General features: G+C 61.3%; 1 protein-coding gene across 1 annotated transcript in view; it reads left to right on the forward strand.

Annotated features, from left to right (window-relative positions):
• The window catches only part of NFATC1 (nuclear factor of activated T cells 1), a 71,864-nt gene that overhangs the window by 39,906 nt on the left and 11,946 nt on the right, over positions 1-20,012 (forward strand). Inside the window, exons 4-6 of the mRNA XM_064371985.1 lie at positions 10,818-11,020; positions 12,888-13,060; positions 13,717-13,857. Coding sequence (XP_064228055.1) covers positions 10,818-11,020; positions 12,888-13,060; positions 13,717-13,857 — 517 coding nt within the window. The remainder of the gene's footprint in view (positions 1-10,817; positions 11,021-12,887; positions 13,061-13,716; positions 13,858-20,012) is intronic.

The raw sequence follows: 20,012 nt of genomic DNA on the forward strand, positions 1-20,012 counted from the left end.
ACTGTGTGTGTGTGCGTGTGTGGTTCCCAGGAGCACAGAACTGTGTGTGTGTGTGGTTCCCAGGAGCACAGAACTCTGTGTGTGTGTGTGTGTTTGTATGTGTGTGTGTGTGGTTCCCAGGAGCACAGAATTTGTGTGTGTGTGTGTGTGTGTGTGTGGTTTCCAGGAGCACAGAACTCTGTGTGTGTGTGTGTGTGTGCGCGTGTGTGGTTCCCAGGAGCACAGAACCGTGTGTGTGTGTGTGTGTGTGTGGTTCCCAGGAGCACAGAACTCTGTGTGTGTGTGTGTGTGTGTGTGTGTGTGTATGTGTGTGGTTCCCAGGAGCACAGAATTGTGTGTGTGTGTATGTTTGTGGTTCCCAGGAGCACAGAACTGTGTGTGTGTGTGCGTGTGTGGTTCCCAGGAGCACAGAACTGTGTGTGTGCGTGTGGTTCCCAGGAGCACAGAATGTGTGTGTGTGTGTGTGTGTGGTTCCCAGGAGCACAGAACTCTGTGTGTGTGTGTGTGCGCGCCTGTGTGGTTCCCAGGAGCACAGAACTGTGTGTGTGTGTCTGTGTGGTTCCCAGGAGCACAGAACTGTGTGTGTGCGTGTGTGGTTCCCAGGAGCACAGAACTGTGTTTGTGTGTGTGTGTGTGTGTGTGTGTGTGGTTCCCAGGAGCACAGAACTGTGTGTGTGTGTGTGTGTGTGTGTGTGGTTCCCAGGAGCACAGAACTGTGTGTGTGTGTGTGTGTGTGTGTGTGGTTCCCAGGAGCACAGAACTGTGTGTGTGTGTGTGTGTGTGTGTGTGTGTGTGTGGTTCCCAGGAGCACAGAACTGTGTGTATGTGTGTGTGTGGTTCCCAGGAGCACAGAACTCTGTGTGTGTGTGGTTCCCAGGAGCACAGAACTGTGTGTATGTGTGTGTGTGGTTCCCAGGAGCACAGAATTGTGTGTGTGTGTGTGGTTCCCAGGAGCACAGAATTGTGTGTGTGGGGGGGGGGTTCCCAGGAGCACAGAATTGTGTGTGTGTGTGGGGGGGTTCCCAGGAGCACAGAACTCGTGTGTGTGTGTGTGTGTGCGTGTGTTTCCCAGGAGCACAGAACTCTGTGTGTGTGTGTATGTGGTTCCCAGGAGCACAGAACTCTGTGTGTGTGTGTGTGTGTGTGTGCGCACGCGTGTATGGTTCCCAGGAGCACAGAACTGTGTGTGTGTGTGTGTATGTGGTTCCCAGGAGCACAGAACTCTGTGTGTGTGTGTGTGTGTGTGTGTGTGTGTGGTTCCCAGGAGCACAGAACTCTGTGTGTGTGTGTGGGGGTGTGTTCACAGGAGCACAGAACTGTGTGTGTGTGGGGGGAGGGGTTCCCAGGAGCACAGAACTGTGTGTGTGTGTGTGTGTGTGTGTGTGTGGTTCCCAGGAGCACAGAACTGTGTGTGTGTGTGTGTGTGTATGTGGTTCCCAGGAGCACAGAACTGTGTGTGTGTGTGTGTGTGTGTGTGGTTCCCAGGAGCACAGAACTGTGTGTGTGTGTGTGTGTGTATGTGGTTCCCAGGAGCACAGAACTGTGTGTGTGTGTGTGTATGTGTGTGTGTGGTTCCCAGGAACACAGAACTGTGTGTGTGTGTGTATGTGTGTGGTTCCCAGGAGCACAGAACTGTGTGTATGTGTGTGTGTGTATGGTTCCCAGGAGCACAGAACTCTGTGTGTGTGTGTGTGTGTGTGTGTGTGTGTGTGTGTGTGTGTGGTTCCCAGGAGCACAGAACTCTGTGTGTGTGTGTGTGTGTGTGTGTATGGTTCCCAGGAGCACAGAACTCTGTGTGTGTGTGTGTGTGCGCGCGCGCGTGCGTGTGGTTCCCAGGAGCATAGAACTCACAGTGTTGAAGCAGGAGCCACTCCCTGAGATACATCGTCAGCTTTTATGATGAACAAGGATTCACCATTTACTTCTCCCCTAAAGCAAAGCCCACGGGCTCTGTCTTGCGTGGTGGGGACAGGTGCCAGTGCTGCTGGGAAGGCGTCACGGGGCGGGTCCGCTCTGTCAGGAGAGCAGCGTGGAGTGAGGTTGGCCCAGCCAGTCACTGCTGACAGCAGTGGCGGCGGTATTTGAGAAAATGGGTGGAATTCACTGCAGGTTGACTGGCACGGGGAAGGCGTGTGGCCGCTGGCAGGTCTGTGACACTGATTTCTAGCCCCCTGCTCCACAGCTCCACCACCCAGAAGAACTGGCAGAAACGCAGCCTGGGGTCTCCCGACAGGCCTGGCTGCTGGAATGTTTGAGGAAATTTAAGATGACACCGGGGCTCTGGCATGGCCGAGGCAAGTTGACTGCTCCTGGTGAAGCCGGAGGGCCTCTCAGGTGGCTTTCCCAGGGAGATAGAGGGACCCACACACTCATTAGAGCACACTCTAGCCCAGCTTCCGAAAACCCACATTTGATGCTGGTGGGACAGGAGGGATGGACACATCACCCAGTGGGGAGGAGGTGCCCCAGCAGCTCTGGGGTGGGCCTGGTCCTTCCTCGCTGCCTGAGCGACGGGCCCTGACTCCCCACGGACACCGTGGTGCCCCTGTGCCACACCCAGCAGGTGTCCAGTGACCGTGGGCCGCATTGGCCATGGCAGGTCACTGCCGGTTCCTCCGAGGACCTGGGGCCGTGACCCAGCTGGGTTCTCCCAGGAAGAGGCGGCCACTGGCTGCGGCTGCCCAGTGCCGAGGGTGGCAGCCGTTTCTGAAACCTCCCGGGTTTGTGCCCTGCTGTGTCTGACCAGCTCTCGAATCAGAGTCTCTGTGTCAGTGACGGTTCTAAGAGGAACAAGATATGGCTTCGGCGACGCCTCTTTCTCCGAGGAGCTGCTGGGCGGGACGGCTGCTCTCTTTGTGACGGTGGCTGTTCCCTGTCTGTGCCCTGCCCAAGCCCGATGCGGGAGTGATGGCTGGGAGTACCCATGGGCGTGTGCTCGTCTGGGCCGGGCGTCTGTCCCTGGACCTGTCTCTAGCCACACGTCCCTCCTCCAGGGAGGACACTGGGCCCTTGTCTGTGGACAGAGGCGCCTTGCTGGGGACAGCACAGACAGCCACTGGGCACCATCTTAGACGCTTGGAGCACAGAGTTGACCAAGTCTCACCCCGTGAGGCTCCCGAGGCTGTGCCCGAGGGAAGGAGGGGGTTTCACCCAGAGCTTCGGGAGCGCAGGGCTGTGGCGCTGGCATTTGTGGGATGCGGCCCCAGAGGAAGGGCAGGGGTGCTGCTGGACAGTGACTCTGATGTCCCAGGGTCCCTCGGGCCCCTCACCCCTGCGTGTCTGGACTTGGCATCACTGTAGCTGTGGGGCTCTGGAGTGCATGTGGCCGCTGGATGGGCGGCTCTCCTGGGGCCTCTCTCTCCCCCATGGTTTCGGTTTTGGTGTGTTTGAGCCACAGGCCAGCTGGCTTAGGGGCCATTCTGGAGCTGGGAGGGCTCGTGGGGAGGGAGGACAGACGGGCTGCTTGCCAGTCCTCAGGCCAGCCTGCGAGCTCCTGGATGCGTCTCCCTGAGATCAGCCAGGATACCTGGCTGTGGGTGGGCCGTGCCATGAGCCCATCTGGCCCTGCCGGCATAGAGTCGGGGGAGGCTCTGAGCGGAAACCACCTAACTTTTGACAAAGACAGGTTCTTCTGCTGCGTGGTGTCAGGCGACACGACTCTCCGCAGTGCAGATGTCTCTAGAAGGTTCCGTTTCGTCCTGCGTGGCCGTAGGCCGGGGATTCTCCCTGCTCTTGGCTCTGGGGTCACGGGGTTGCAGCATTTCCCACTTGAATGTTTCGGGAGTTCCATTCTAGATGATTCTCCCTCCATGGAAAGTCCAGGTTTCTCAGTGGGAATTAATTGATTAGATTTAATTAGAAACGTGAATGCATGTTTCCGGGCCGAACTCTTCAGCCAGAAGTGAGCATGGCTGTCTCTTCTCTGGGCGCTTCCAGGCACGATGGTGCCCTGCGCCCCCCGTGTCCGTGCCCCGCGCCCCCCCGTGTCCGTGCCCCGCGGCCCCCCCCGTGTCCGTGCCCTGCGCCCCCCCGTGTCCGTGCCTTGCACCCCCCCGTGTCCGTGCCCTGCGCCCCCCCGTGTCCGTGCCTTGCACCCCCCCGTGTCCGTGCCCTGCGCCCCCCCGTGTCTGTGCCCTGCACCCTCCATGTCTGTGCCCTGGCCCCGCAGCCCTGTCGGTGCTCTGGTGAGTCTGGGGTTTGTACTGAGCACCATCCCTGCCAGGTCCAGCTGGAAATCGCACTGATGGGGTGTGGTGGTCCCTGCAAGGCACAGGTTGGGAGAACAGCCAGGAGTGTGGTGGGCCGAGGTGGCAGAGCAGGGCACCAGCTCTCCACAGCAGGCACAGCCTCTGGAGGCCGCTCTCCCAGAGAGACATGGAGACCCACATGCCCATCACACACACGCTTGCCCCCTGCACACGGGCATACACCTGCATGTTTGCTCTCTGTGGGGCATGTGTGTGCACTTTGTGGGGTGGGAGTCCACTTTGTGGGGTGTGTGCACTCTGGGTTGTGTGTGTGTGCACTCTGTGGGGGGTGTGCACATACATTTCCCAGTGTGGCTGTGTGTGGACACGTGCAATGTGTGTTCAGAGAACACCAGGCCTTGCCCCCACTTCTGGCTCAGACATGAGTCTCCAGCCATGGCATCCGCGTTCCTCCCCACTCCTCCCCTGCTCTGCACGCCGGGAAGCAAGACGAGCGGCCGTGCACAGGCCCCACCCAGCCCGAGCCCACGCTGCTCTGGAGGGATGCCCCAGGCCCCTCAGGCCCTTTCCTGCCTCTGAAGGGGCCAGAACAGGGTGTCAGGCAGGTGAAGCTGCCCCTTAAAGCCAGGTCTGGCCAATTTACAGGGAAGCACTGTTGATGTGACACGCCTCAGACCACACCAGTGCCGCGCACACACGCCTGGCCCCGCAGACCACGCGGCTGTGGCACACACACGCCTGACCCCGCGGACCACGCCGCTGTGGCGCACACACGCCTGACCCCGCGGACCACGCCGCTGTGGCGCACACACGCCTGACCCCGCAGACCACGCCGCTGTGGCACACACCTGACCCCGCAGACCACGCGGCTGTAGCACACACACGCCTGACCCCGCAGACCACGCCGCTGTGGCGCACACACGCCTGACCCCGCAGACCATGCCGCTGTGGCGCACACACGCCTGACCCCGCGGACCACGCCGCTGTGGCACACGCCTGACCCCGCAGACCACGCCGCTGTGGCACACGCCTGACCCCGCAGACCACGCCGCTGTGGCACACGCCTGACCCCGCAGACCACGGCGCTGTGGCACACGCCTGACCCCGCAGACCACGCCGCTGTGGCACACGCCTGACCCCGCAGACCACGCCGCTGTGGCGCACACACGCCTGACCCCGCAGACCACGCCGCTGTGGCACACACACGCCTGACCCCGCGGACCACCGCGCTGTGGCGCACACCTGACCCCGCAGACCACGCGGCTGTGGCGCACACACACCTGACCCCGCAGACCACGCGGCTGTGGCACACACACCCCTGACCCCGCAGACCACGCCGCTGTGGCACACACACGCCTGACCCCGCAGACCACGCCGCTGTGGCGCACACACGCCTGACCCCGCAGACCACGCGGCTGTGGTGCACACACGCCTGACCCCGCGGACCACGCCGCTGTGGCACACGCCTGACCCCGCAGACCACCGCGCTGTGGCGCACACACGCCTGACCCCGCAGACCACGCCGGTGCTGCAAACACAGGCACTCCCCTGGACACATTCACCTGCACACACCCACTTCTGGTGCACACGCCCACACTCACGCAGGCTTCTGCACACTGCACAACCAGCCGGTGAGGACGTGGATGCTGTGTGTCTGTCTCTTGGTGGCTTCTCCTGGATTGTCCCTGTGGCCCCCAGAGCCCGAAGGCACTTGAAGCGCAGAAATCACAGCCACAGCCACGCAGCACCCACCCATCCCGCTTTTGGTAGGTGCCAGAGACAGGCCTGGCTGAGAAAAGAGGGGAGGCAGAGGGAAGATGCGTGGGGTGCGTCCCGCCGCCCCTCTGACCTTGGGTTTTGAGGGCAGGAGAGGGAGGACACTGAGGCGTGTGACCTGCTCCTCCGACCTCGGGTTCGGGGTGCTCCCTTTGACTACTGGCTCCATTTTTTATGTCTTTTATTTTTGTTTCTGCTTTTTCTTGGTTTCTTAAGTCTCCGTGGCGCATCAAATTGTGTCTTTTTTTACAAGTACCCTGTGCTGTCGCCTCGTCAGCTTTGGCGTGCTGCGGGTGGGATGGGCCTGTGCCACAGGTCAAGTGGGTCTTGTGGTGGCCGCCATGTCGTCCCAGCCAGGCCCCCCACAGACCAAGGAGAGGAGCCACAGGCCACTGATGCGTGCCTTCTCAGGGCTCTGTGGGAGAATGTGGCTGGATGTCCTCCCACGGGGGAGGCACTCTCCTGCCTGGCCCCTGGCCCCTGGCCCCAGGCCCAGCCCTAGCCCTGTGAGAGAGGCATCACCTCTGGCTGCTGTTGTGTGTGATGAGGATTCCAGGGCTGAAAACAGGACCCTAGACACTGTCCACACAGCAAGGCAACCTCTTAAATTAATCCAGTGTGGGGGGAATTGGGGTCGAAACCCATTTGTGAGCTGGTACTGCCTTGGGGCAATTTGAAAAATGTAGATTTTACTTCCGTGCCCTAAATGCATAATTTCCTTTAGGCCGACGCCTGCTCCTGTGGCCGCGTGGAGGAGCCTGAGCCAACCGCCTTCACTCAGTGTGTGCAGCAGCTCAGATGGGGGGCAGAGGGTGTGACCTCCCCCCACCATGCACTGCCTCCCTCCACCCCAGGCCTCCCTCCACCCCAGGCCTCCATCCACCCCAGGCCTCCCTCCACCACAGGCCTCCCTCCACCCCAGGCCTCTATCCACCCCAGGCCTCCCTCCACCCCAGGCCTCCCTCCACCCCACGCCTCCCTCCCCCCGACATTCCCACCCGCCCTTGAGCCGCCTCCCTCCCCCCGACGCCTCCCTCCCTGCATGCTCGCAGCTGAGTCCACATTGAATAAATTTGGCCTCAATCATTCTCTTCACCCATCATGTCACCGTGCAAGTGCTGAGGTCAGCATAGGAGCTAAAAACATTTTAACGTGTAGGAAACAGCGGCATTTTTACCTCGGCCGTGGAATAATACATTTCGTTTAGTTGAGGCTGAGACAGAGAGGGCGTTGTTGTGGCAGGTTCCGCACCGTGCCGGAGGCAGAAGGCCCAGGCATTGCGAGCGCGACATATTTAAATCACTTTTCCTAAAGTGAACTTCGTGTTTTAAATAATAGATGTTTACCTTCCAGGTTAGACCTTAAATATTCCGATTTTCACTGAAACGGCATTTTTTTAAAGGACACAGTTGCACCCTGAATCCACAGCATTCATGTGCCATCAGAGAACTGCCACAGGAGTCCTGGGGAGTTTAAATTGGCGTTTTTACACCACGTGACCCAGGCCAGGCCCTCGGAGCTGCCCGCACCGCTCCCCCGCCCCCAGAGTGGGTTTTGGTCAGAGACCGTTTACAGATGTTTTCTACGTGAATTAAATATTCGGGTACCAAGTCTTGGAAAATGGAATGCTGTGTGCAGGGTCTGCTTCCTAGTCCATCTCTGTTCTTCTTTTTACATTTCCTGTCCTAAAAGTGTGTGAGTCCTGCAGAGAGTCCAGGCTTCTCAGAAAGTTCAGGAAACGGGCAGAGGCTGGCATCGCCCTCCCCGGGAGCTGAGGGCCTCCTGATGGTTTGCGTGGGGACACTGGCGCGTGCATAGGGAAGAGAGTCTCTTGTTGGGAAGGGAAAGCGTTTGTCCTGCAGTCACGCAGCCTTGGCAGGAATCCCTTTGGAATGCGAGTGGCCTTCGTCACAGACTCCCACGGCTGCCATGCACATCACAGCCATGTCCTCGTCCCCATCTGTGGCCTCCCCACCACATTCCCACATGGCCCCCGTGCATATGGCAGCCGTGTCCTTGTCCCCATCTGTGGCCTCCCCACCGCGTTGCCACGTGGCCCCCGTGCACATGGCAGCCGTGTCCTCATCCCCGTCTGTGGCCTCCCCACCGCGTTCCCACGTGGCCCCCGTGCACATGGCAGCCGTGTCCTCATCCCCGTCTGTGGCCTCCCCACCGCGTTCCCACGTGGCCCCCGTGCACATGGCAGCCTTGTCCTCATCCCCGTCTGTGGCCTCCCCACCACGTTCCCACGTGGCCCCCGTGCACATGGCAGCCTTGTCCTCATCCCCGTCTGTGGCCTCCCCACCACGTTCCCACGTGGCCCCCGTGCACATGGCAGCCTTGTCCTCATCCCCGTCTGTGGCCTCCCCACCACGTTCCCACGTGGCCCCCGTGCACATGGCAGCCTTGTCCTCATCCCCGTCTGTGGCCTCCCCACCACGTTCCCACGTGGCCCCCGTGCACATGGCAGCCTTGTCCTCATCCCCGTCTGTGGCCTCCCCACCACGTTCCCACGTGGCCCCCGTGCACATGGCAGCCTTGTCCTAATCCCCGTCTGTGGCCTCCCCACTGCGTTCCCACGTGGCCCCCGTGCACGTGGCAGCTGTGTCCTTGTCCCTGTCTGTGGCCTCCCCACCGTGTTCCCACGTGGTGCCCATGCACATGGCAGCCGTGTCCTCATCCCCATCTGTGGCCTCCCCACCGCGTTCCCACGTGGCGCCCTCGTTTGGCCTCAGGCTTTGTGTTTCAGACCCCAGGCGCCCCTCCGTTGTCTCAGCCGGGGTCCGGGTCCCAGCCCTGCCTGTCAAGTCTGGGCCTGGTGCTCAGGCCCTCAGTGACAGCAGCCAGAGCTTCACTGCGGCCTCCTCCCAGTGGGCTCTGAGTTCAGCCACTGGGGAGACTGGCTTGTTCTTGACTGCAGTGACCGCAGGGAGGCTGAGGCTGAGCTGGAGCCGTGGAGCAGGGGCCATCTTGCCGCCTGCCCGGGCCCCTCCAGGACCATCTCCCCTCTGCCCACCGACCTCTGAGAATCCGCCGTGTGGGGGGCCAGGGCCCATCCCCTGCAGTCTGTGAGGCGCAGCCCCCGGCTGCGGCTCCCCCACCCTCCCCCGAGCCTCGCTGGCCCTGCGCAGACGTCTGTGTGTTCAGTGGCATCCACCGTATTTTCCTGTGGCCAGAACGTGCCTACCGGAGTGCGGGATTCGCCTCTTCACGTGGTCTCCCTGCTGCGGTTGCCATCTGTTTTCAGAGATTTTAAAACTAGTTTAGTAAGAACATCTACCACAAACGTGACCAGAGGGATTGACATGTCCCAGGATGGGTGGTTCCCAGGGCTGGGCGTTGCCGCAGGCCTTGCACGGATCACCTGATAATCTCAGGGCTCCGAGGCTGGGGCTCACCAGGGCACACTTTGGGGACACAGACGGGAAGGCGCTCTGAGCGAGGGGTGCTCTAGGAAGGCCCGCTGCACACGGTACGACCCCCACAGCCTCACTCGAGGCCTGCGTGCTGACTTTGAGAAGCTGACGTTCCTGTTCCCAACCAAACTTGCCTCTTGCAAATAGAACCACACTGCAGTGATTGTAAATGGTGGCGTTAAAGATGAAAACAAACAGTTGTAAAAATAACTCCGTGCGGAGGACGAGAGGGAGAGGGAGCGGCGCTGCACTGGCATTTACCTCTCAGACGCCACGAGCGACTCGTCCCGCAGAGCAGCTGGTCCTAAACACGTGTGCACCCAACCGAGACCTCACGCCTTCCCAGAGGCAGGAGCAGGGCCTGGCCACCCGCGTCCTGGAGGAAGACCCGGGCTGCTCCATTCACCTGGGTCTTATCCGGCCATGTGGGTTTTGAGCCTCGCACACACGGCGCTGGTCGAGAAGCTGTGAGCGGCTCCGTGGGTGGTGTGGGCTGTAGACGCCTCCATGCATAGTTGCCCTGGGCAGTGTCTGCTGCCCGTGTCCGCCTCTGGACACCAGCTGCTTGGCCGCCCCGATGACTTTGAGTACTCCCCTGCCTCTGCAGGAGGAGAGGTGCAGCGGGCCATCAGGAAGGTCCCATGGTGCCGTGTATGTGCACACACAGCGTGGTGGCCACTGATCAGGAGCGGGAGTCGTGTGCTGCCCAGTTCCAGGTTACTGGACCACAGGAACATGGGTCATGTCCTGAGGGGCCTCATCTAGATTTATTCATGAAGCAAGGCCTTGCACGTGCCTCAGCGTGGACATAGCTTTCCTACACTCAGTCCCCCACCAGCTTCACCGTGGCCTCGGCATGGGTACTGCACACGCTCCCCACCAGCTTCACGTGGCCTCGGGGTGGGCACTGCACTCACTCCCCCACCAGCTTCACCGTGGCCTCAGCATGGGTACTGCACACGCTCCCCACCATTTTCACGTGGCCTCGGGGTGGGCACTGCACACGTTCCCCCGGCAGCTTCACTGTGGCTTTGGTGTGGCCTGCACAGGTGTGCAGTAAGCATGTGTGCCGTACTCCATGTGCACACCCATGCCCATGCATGTGAGAGTGCATGGGAGCGTAGGGGTGTGCGCGCACAGGAGAGCGCACGGGAGCGTAGGGGTGTGCGTGCATGTGTGTGTATTTGAAAGTGGCAGCAGGTGTTTAGAGCCTAGACCTCAGTGGCCAGGACCATTAGGATAACAAGACATTTTCTAGTCTGCTTTAAAAATACACTAGTATGACATCACAGAGAAATAAAAAGGGGGCCGGGGAAGGGACGCAGGCCTCGAACCTCTGCAGGCTCTTCCGTGCGCCCCGGGGGCTTGTGGCAGTCCGTTTGCTCGGTGCTGAGCAGGTGTTCTGTTCTCTCGCCAGCTCCATGGCTACTTGGAGAACGAGCCTCTGATGCTGCAGCTGTTCATCGGGACGGCGGATGACCGCCTGCTGCGCCCGCACGCCTTCTACCAGGTGCACCGGATCACGGGGAAGACCGTGTCCACCACCAGCCACGAGGCCATCCTCTCCAACACCAAAGTCCTGGAGATCCCGCTCCTGCCGGAGAACAACATGCGTGCCGTGTAAGCCTCAGGCCGCGGGCACCGCTGGCCTCCGGGGTGGGGGGTGCAGGGCGCGCCTTCCTCCCGGCCCTGGGGGTTTGGCCGGCCCCCCACCCTTCCAGCCTCCATGGCCAGGACACTCGGTTTAACAGCTAATAAGTAAACTTCACTTGTGCTTTTGACAATGGATTTTCTTCTCTCTAGAGTTTCAGCCCTGCATATATTGCCACTTAAAATAATATCTCAGATACACAGCTATAAATATCCTCCTCCACATTTAGCTCTGACACAGGACCCTGTTTCTTTCCGAATACAGCAGCGCAAATGAGAGGAATGGTTAAAACGCGAGCGTCGAGAAGTTAGAGCAGTCGGGACGTCGGGTCGCATTTAACTTGAGGCGTTTCCGGCAATGCGGATAGACCCGCACTGAGGTGCAGAGTCTCATCTGACACTGTAATTTGTTTAAAAGCAAATTTTTTAGTAAGCTGAAAACAAAACATGTAATTTCCAAATAGGGCCTTACTCAATCTCAGCTTGTGCTGCGCACACTGACCCTAACCTGTGAAGGGACGGAGGAGGAGGGCTGTGGTTCCCGAGAGTCACGCGGTGCCGTGGCGGGAACAGATAACAGACCCGTCTGTGGGTGAATGACATGTGCAGACCAGCTTTACAGAGCTGGGCCAGAGGGCAGGGACAGAGTCCTGCGAGGGTGACCACAGGCCGGGAACCCGCGTAATGGGGAAGCTGCGTGGGCGGTGCCCTGTCCTGGTGATGTCCTCAGGGGTGAGTGTGGACGTCCTGGGACAGTGAGGGAGGGGTGTGGTAGGTGGCGGCGGGGGCCACGTCACATGGGGCTCCGCATGGGATTTTAGTAAGTTATTTAAAGCCTCTAAGTCAAAACCAAAGGGAAAGCTTTCCTTCCACGTTGGCCTTTAAAGCATCTGGGGGAGTCTACACCTGGGAACTCATTCCGAATCCCTGGGTTTGCCTCGAGAGTTGTAATCCGTTTCCCAAGGACAGGGCACTACAGGTGGTTTTCCAGAACGAAGCTTGCGTTCCACAGCCGCAGTAGACGTCCTGGCTTTGCTGGCGGCTGCGTTCAGCCCACCGTAATGCGGGCGGCCAGGGCGGCCGGAGACGCGGCAGCCAGGACCGTGCCCTCACACCGCCTCTCGGGGGTCGGGGAGTCTGCGTTTATTCTCTGTATTCTCTTAGCTTATCAGGAAGAAAAATACTGGGTTTTATTGCGTTGAGAGTGTACACACGGAATGTGTTACTGGAATCTAGTTTTGAATGACATTATTGAGTAAAAGAGTTTATATGAAACCATAGAAGAAATGGGTTTTACATACAAAAAATGAGGCTTTTAAATATAGTGGGAATGACAGGATCTTGTAATAAATTGAGCTTTTTGGAAACTCCTGCTGCCTCTGGCCCCTCCCCTGGGCTGCTCTCTGCCGCTCTGGTGACGTCCCGTGTATGTGGCCGGTGTGGCAGGCGGCAGCCAGGGCTTGGGACAGCTCAGATGGGACCTGCTTGGTCAGGGTGGAGGCTGGAGGAAAGGTGGGGAGTGACTTTTCTAGAGGCTCACCCCCACTCGCCCCCCGCTTGTGCCCCTCAACCCCCACTCACCCCCCATCACCCCCCATCACCCCCGCTCGCCCCCGCTCGCCCCCCTCTCACCCGCGCAGGTGTCGGGTTCTGTTCTGCGCTTGGCGAGGGCCTCACGTCACTCGCTTCGAGGTCTTGTTTCCCTCGGGGAGGGGGAGTGGCCGCTCCCTGGCACGAGCTGTTGGGGCTGGGGTGAGGGCCAGAGGGTGTTAAGGGCCAGGCCTGGATGCTCCTGTGTCCGCCGTGGGAGGAAAGCTGTGGCTTTTCTTTTGTGCAGCATCGACTGTGCCGGAATCCTGAAACTCAGAAACTCCGACATTGAACTGCGGAAGGGCGAGACCGACATTGGGAGGAAGAACACGCGGGTGCGGCTGGTCTTCCGCGTGCACGTCCCGCAGCCCGGCGGCCGCACGCTGTCCCTGCAGGTGGCCTCCAACCCCATCGAATGCTGTAAGTGGACGGCGCTCGCCCCGCAGGGATGAAACCGTCCGTGCCGCGCGGCCGCAGTCCCACCCCGTCTCAGCTTCTCGCTCGTACAGACTTGGGACTGGCTGTTCCCGCCAAGCCTCCCTCAGTGTGTGGCCACGAGGGTTTCAGTTGGGCGCGTTTCCATGTGTGCTCTTAGCTGTGTGCACCTGCCGGGATTTCCAGACAGTCCCGATTCGTGGCCCCTACTGGGAAAAATAAAAAGGGGAGGAAGTGTGTCCTGAAACACTGAGGTGTTTGTGTGGTCACGGCGGGGATTGACTGTGGGCCCTCAGCTCTGGTTCTTCTGACGCCCGAGCGTGACCAGGGGACACGGTGCAGGCTGGCGCTTCCCCCCGCGCTGTGCTGACCTCTGCATATGTGTGTGGTGACTGTGATTTGAGGGAAACTGGCTGACTCTTAGGTGGGGATATTTTGATGACTTCCTCAGGAGGAGGTGAATGCCACCAGGGCAAAGTGTGTACGCACGGCACAGCACCTCCCTCAGAAGTCGCGGCGTCCGCAGGAGTCGCCCGCAGGCTCCGGGTGGGTTGGCTCCCGCGTGACCTGATGGGTGCCATGCGTGTGTCCCAGGCCACCCCCTCGGATGGGCCCTCACCGCCCCTCTCCCTCTGACGCAGCCCAGCGCTCGGCCCAGGAACTGCCTCTGGTGGAGAAGCAGAGCACAGACAGCTACCCGGTCGTGGGCGGGAAGAAGATGGTCCTGTCCGGCCACAACTTCCTGCAGGATTCCAAGGTCATCTTCGTGGAGAAAGCCCCAGGTACGCTCTTCATGGCGGGCTGCCGCGGGCTGCTGGCACCGGTTCCTGGGCAGTGGAGCGGCCCCACCTGTGCGTGGTCACCAGACGGGCGTGCAGGGCGTGGCGCAGAGCAGAGGCTCCATGTGGCCCGGGTCCGTGCCCTGCTGTGGGTTTGTTTGTGAGCCGACCGCTGTGCTGCTGGAGGGAAGAGCAGATGTTTGTTTCTGGGGTCGCTGGGGCCACCGCGCAGAGACTGCTGCCGATGGGTAAGGGAGCCGCAACCTGGGGACCTGCAGGGGAGGCGGAGGGCGTTTGCCGGCTCTGTGGGGTCCTCCAGCTGCAGTTAGTGGACGCTTCGGGGGCCCAGTTAGCAGCAGAGCTGGAGGGAGCAGGCGGGGATGGCATGGAGGCCGCAGGCAGTGGGGCTGGGTGCTCTTTGCCGTCAGCCACCTTTAATGCCACAGCCATGGTGTGTGTGAGGCCCCTGTGCCCCGAGGGCCCGGACCCCCCGGGACCCCCAGAGCTGCCCGAGCTGCCCCTGCCTCCAGGCGTCGTGCTGGCCACCTGAAAGCTCTGGGCTGAACTCGGAAGGGTGGCGAGGGCGTCCTTGGGAGTGATGAGCCCCCCAGGGTGTCACGCCTGTGGTTCTGTGCTGCCCATAGGGACGCCGTCCTGCAGGGTTGGGCTAACAGCCGCGCGGCCCAGGCCAGCTCCGTGCAGACACAGGGACCCCAGTGTGGCCCTCGAGGGGTCAGCAAGGTGGGCCTGGCTCTCCACAAAGTCTGCCGTGAGCACTCTGGTTTTGGGGGTTCCTGGTGCCTTGCTGGGCCTCTGCCCTGGGTGGGCCAGGTAAGGGTCATGTCCCCACAAGGCCTGTTTTTTGGCTTTTTTTTCTTTTTTACATTCGCCAGTTGGAGTTTTCTGCACCTACTCGGATCCCTGGAAGCCAAGGAGGCATTTAGCCTTGATAATGGGGTCCTGATTTTGTGCAGTTTGCCGGAAACCTAAGTGCTTCAATCAAAATGGGCTTAAAGGCCTCTCACATCTTACTTCGCTTCCTATAGAATCGGGGCATAATTGGAAAACGGGTTTTAAATTATAGAGAAAAGCAGCTAAGGGCAGTGGGAAGGAGAGCGTTTGCATTGCCGGTGCCTTCTCGGGAGGAGGCTAATTTTGAAATAATTTGCCCTTCCGAGCCTTCAGTGTGTGTCTGTGTGTTGGAGGAGAAACGCTTTGCCCACAGTGCGGGGAGGCGCTTGGGCCAGGACTGGCCAGGACCCTGGCTCCCGGTGTCCGCTCCTCAAAGCCCAGGCCTGAGCAGATGACGTGGGGGCCGCAGATGGCGGTGTCTTCTGCCCAGAGAGGCCTGGGCACCTTCGCAGAGGCCGCCCCGAACGCGGTCAGCAGCGATGCCCTGACTCCTGCCCAGGTCAGCCGCTGCGCTAGCCGAGTGGACGCCACGGCGCTGGGGGAAGGGCGGCCACTGGCCTTCGAGGAATGGGAGCCGAGGGGGTGCAGGCCCGGCCCTGGCCTCATGCGGCCGCCTCCATCAAAGCCCACACCCCCACCTTCGCCGTCCCTATCACTGTGAGCTGTGGGGTCAGCAGGCGGGAGAGGCTGCCTGTCCTTCCCTGGAGCGCGGACGCCCCGGCCCACACTGCCGGGCGATGCGTTCGTCTGTCCGCGTCTGACCTCTTGTCCCGTGCGGTCAGGGCGGGTCTCTGAGCCTGTCCCAGCACCAGCCGGCGTCGGGTCCGCAGCCGTGAGTGAGTCAGTGCCGCGCCGGAGAGCACGTGAGCTTGTGAAAGCTGCGGGAGTGAATCCAGACCGCGTTCATGCTTTCGTTCTTTATGTCTAAATAAGATACTTTGCATAGTCATACACACACAAGCAAATTGCTTGTTTTCAAAAGCAGAGAACAAATGTCCACATCATCTTTTCCTCCACTCTCGGCTTCTCCGGCTGGAGCCGTCACTTAGACACTTCCCGATGCGCTGACAGGCTGGAGCGGCAGACGCCCCACACCCTCATCCTGGCGACAAGCTTCTCGTTTCTGGAGAAACCAGGAAGCTGAATTTAGATGAAAACACAGTTGGCCTCTCATCTGCCGATGAGGTCGTCTGGTCTGTGTTAGACTGCTCCTTGCAGATGGAACCAAGGTCAGGCGTGAGCTCGGGAGATTCATGTCGAGGAAGCCCGTCGGTCAGGCAGTCGGTGGCCCCTCTGGGAAGGGCCTCTGTGTCTCAGGCTGTCCCGCTCATTCCAAGGGTGCGGACGGTTGTGGCTGCTGTGAACGTTGGCACGTCAGGAGCTCTGGACGCAGGCTGGGGTGGACGTCGCCTGTCCTTCTCTGGAATGCATGGGAAGCTCATTGCCCAGGCCAGCTCAGCCTCTGTGTCCCAGCCAGGCCACAGCTGCTGTGGGTGTATTCACAGCATCTCCGAGCTTTGGGAAGTTTTGGACGGAGTGACTTCTCTGCCCTGGAGGGCTGGGAGAAGCTGGTATTGGAAGAAGCTGGTGATGGGGAGAAGCTAACATCAGGGAGAAGCTGGTGCTGGGAGAAGCTGGCGTCAGGGAGAAGCTGGTGCTGGGAGAAGCTGACGTCGGGGAGAAGCTGGTGTTGGGAGAAGCTGGTGCTCGGAGAAGCTGGCGTCAGGGAGAAGCTGGTGCTGGGAGAAGCTGACGTCAGGGAGAAGCTGGTGCTGGGAGAAGCTGGAGCTGGGAGAAGCTGGCGTCGGGGAGAAGCTGGAGCTGGGAGAAGCTGGCGTCGGGGCCTCCTGAGGAAGGGAATCCCTGCAGCAGGGCTGCATTGTGGGAACCGCCAGGGTGAGGGCATGGCTCACCGAAGCCGTGGGTGCTGGGTCCCTCTGGGATGCTCTGGCAGGGTGGGAGGAGGGCGGGTGTTCGGGGCTCAGCCCGGCTGCACTTCCTCCCAGGTCCCTCAGGGTGTCTTAGAAGGCCTGGGGCGGAGTCAGCCTTTCTCTGAGGACTTGGATCGGGTTTATGGCTTCCTTGGAAAACAACCTTTTCCGATGATGAAAGTCTGTGCAGAACGTTCATCCAGGGGGCAGATTGGCTGTGGGAGCCGAGGGTCCAGTGTCGGTTCAGAAGCCCCCAGCCTCACAGGAGACCCCCGCTTCCAAGGCTGCAGGGGTTCAGCTGCGGGAAGTGGCAACCATACTCCTCCCCAGCCGGCCACCCACCTGCTCCCCTCCCTGTCCCTCCCACCCACACCCTTCCCCACCTATGCTCTTACCCTCCCCGCCCTCACACCCGCACCCCTCCCCGCCCTCACACTCTCACCCCACCCTTCCCCCACCTCACACTCTCACCCCCCCGCCCTCACACCCGCACCCCTCCCCTCCCCACCCTCACACCCGCACCCCTCCCCTCCCTCACACCCGCACCCCTCCCCTCCCCGCCCTCACACCCGCACCCCTCCCCTCCCCACCCTCACACCCGCACCCCTCCCCTCCCTCACACCCGCACCCCTCCCCGCCCTCACACTCTCACCCCACCCTTCCCCCACCTCACACTCTCACCCCCCCGCCCTCACACCCGCACCCCTCCCCTCCCCACCCTCACACCCGCACCCCTCCCCGCCCTCACACCCACACCCCTCCCCTCCCCGCCCTCACACCCGCACCCCTCCCCTCCCCACCCTCACACCCGCACCCCTCCCCTCCCTCACACCCGCACCCCTCCCCGCCCTCACACCCACACCCCTCCCCGCCCTCACACCCGCACCCCTCCCCTCCCCTCCCTCACACCCACACCCCTCCCCTCCCCGCCCTCACACTCTCACCCCACCCTTCCCCCACCTCACACTCTCACCCCTCCCCACCCTCACACCCGCACCCCTCCCCTCCCCGCCCTCACACCCGCACCCCTCCCCTCCCCGCCCTCACACCCGCACCCCTCCTGCCCTATTCTGCTGTTAAAGATCACCGCGTCTGTCTTCCTGAGTAAAGCACCTCTCTGCGCATGCGTGAACATCAGAGGGGCTGAGGAGCAAACTCACGTTCAACGTAAATGAAACCGCCCAGAAAACACCTGCGTGAAACGTGACTCAGGCCGCGGATGGAGCTTGGCTGAGATGGGACAGAAGGCGAACGTCTCTGAGGTTCGGACGCATCCAGCAGGAGCCCGTTCTTTTTTTTTTTTTTTTTTTTTGAGATGGAGTTTCGCTCCTGTTACCCAGGCTGGAGTGCAATGGCGCGATCTCGGCTCACCGCAACCTCCGCCTCCTGGGTTCAGGCAATTCTCCTGCCTCAGCCTCCTGAGTAGCTGGGATTACAGGCGCGCGCCACCGTGCCCGGCTAATTTTTTTGTATTTTTAGTAGAGACGGGGTTTCACCATGTTGACCAGGATGGTCTCGATCTCTTGACCTCGTGATCCACCCGCCTTGGCGTCCCAAAGTGCTGGGATTACAGGCGTGAGCCACCGCGCCCGGCCTAGGAGCCCGTTCTTAATGCTGGAGCTGAACGGCTTCCTCGTGGTCGTCACGTGCCTGTCCTGGCGCGGCTCTTTATAAACGCGAAGGACGCCTGTTTTGGTTTCCATCGGCGTGTAAAGGCCACGCGGCAACACACGGGTCTCAAAACACCCGCCGTGCCCGCCGGCGATCAGTTGTGCAGTGGGCGGGCCTTGGCAGGAGGGGCCGTGCTGGTCTCGTCAGTGGTCATTTCTGTGGCAGCCGTGACTGGCCAGCCAGCTGGGGCCTGGACGGAAGGCCGGCGTCTCCTCCAGGTCGTCAGGGCCCTCCGTGCGGCCTCCCGGAGCCCCTCTGGGAAGTGGCCTCGTCTCTCACAGGCGGCCGGGCTCCTGGGAAGCAGCGACCGTCTGTGCCAGGGCTTGTAGGCCCAGGCCTGGACCCGGGGTCGTGCTGGCCGCCACAGCTGGGGCCTTGCCCAGGTTCGCGGGGAGACGCACAGGGCAGAAATGCGGGGGTCGGGGCCCGCGAGGTGGGAGCAGGTAGCCAAGCCGGAGCCCCACAGCTGCCCGGGCCCCTCCCGGAGGCCCCCAGCCCAGCACTTCTGGAGCTCTCCCCTGAGAAACCTGACACTAGGCTCACCCCAAACCCAACCTGGTGGGACCCCAGCTCGCCCCCACCTCATGGCCGCCCATCCTCTCTTCCTGGGCGTTACCTCGTGGAGGAGACAGGGCTGTGGGCCGGCACTGGCCACACTGCAAGAGACGCGGCCAGCTTTCCAGATCCTTCCACACGGGGCGGACAGGGACCTACCTCCCACCTCATGGGGAAGGCTGGGACTCCAAATCTGAGACAGATGTACATTGTTGTTTTTTAGATAAAGGGACCAAAGGCCCGGGTCTTTCCGAGGCTGACCTGACGTGGGACTGTGCCTGGCACAGTTCCCAGGTCTTCCGTGTGCTCTCGTGGGCACCCGGCTGTTGAGATTTTGGGGGCTCCGCCCACCAGCCACAGAGCTCAGCTGGGAATCCCAGGACCCTTGCCAGGACACACATTTGCTGCGGCGAGGGGAGTGCAGGTCCCCAGGCAGAGGCTGGTGTCATCCAGGTGCAGGAAGCGCCAGGCAAGGACCATGTGTCTGCCCAGGGAGCCCCTAGGCCTGAAGCCACTTCCTCCAGGCTCACCTTCAGGTCCCTTCAAGGCCAGGAGGAGGCTCACCCACCCCGGGGTGTTGAGGAAGGCCTGAGGCCCCTGCAGGCCCTGATTTCCCCAGAGAGGCATCGTTGCCCACTGGCCCCCCATCCTTCCCCCTTCAGCCACCCCTGCGCCTCGGTTTCCTAGGGTCTGGTTCTTTCTTGGAGATGGGAGGGGGTGAGGGCCAGGGCCCCGTAAGGTAGACCTGGTGGCACTGCCCCTGTCGGCCCTTGCCGTCCCTCCCATCCCTCATGGAAGGTCTCGCTGAGGAGACCCGAGGAGCAGGCCGAGGAGGGAAGTGGAGTCCGGGTGGGTCGGGGTGGGTCTGTGGCCCGTCTGTTGTTGTTAATGCGTGGCGTAGGCTGAGGCAGATGGGCCCAGGGATGGCTGCCTCCGTGGCGGGCCCTCTGATGGGGCTGGATGAGCAAAGGGGACACAGCAGGGAACTCCCAGATCCAGCATCCACAGCACAGACAGCCCCGCTGTACGGAGCAGCTCAGCTCTCAGCCTCTTGAAGAATTCGGATGCCAGCCACGGAGGCAGCACGGT

Source organism: Aotus nancymaae, unplaced genomic scaffold, assembly GCF_030222135.1.
Source record: "Aotus nancymaae isolate 86718 unplaced genomic scaffold, 86718_ANA_hifiasm-v0.15.2.pri h1tg000253l, whole genome shotgun sequence".
Taxonomy (NCBI): domain Eukaryota; kingdom Metazoa; phylum Chordata; class Mammalia; order Primates; family Aotidae; genus Aotus; species Aotus nancymaae.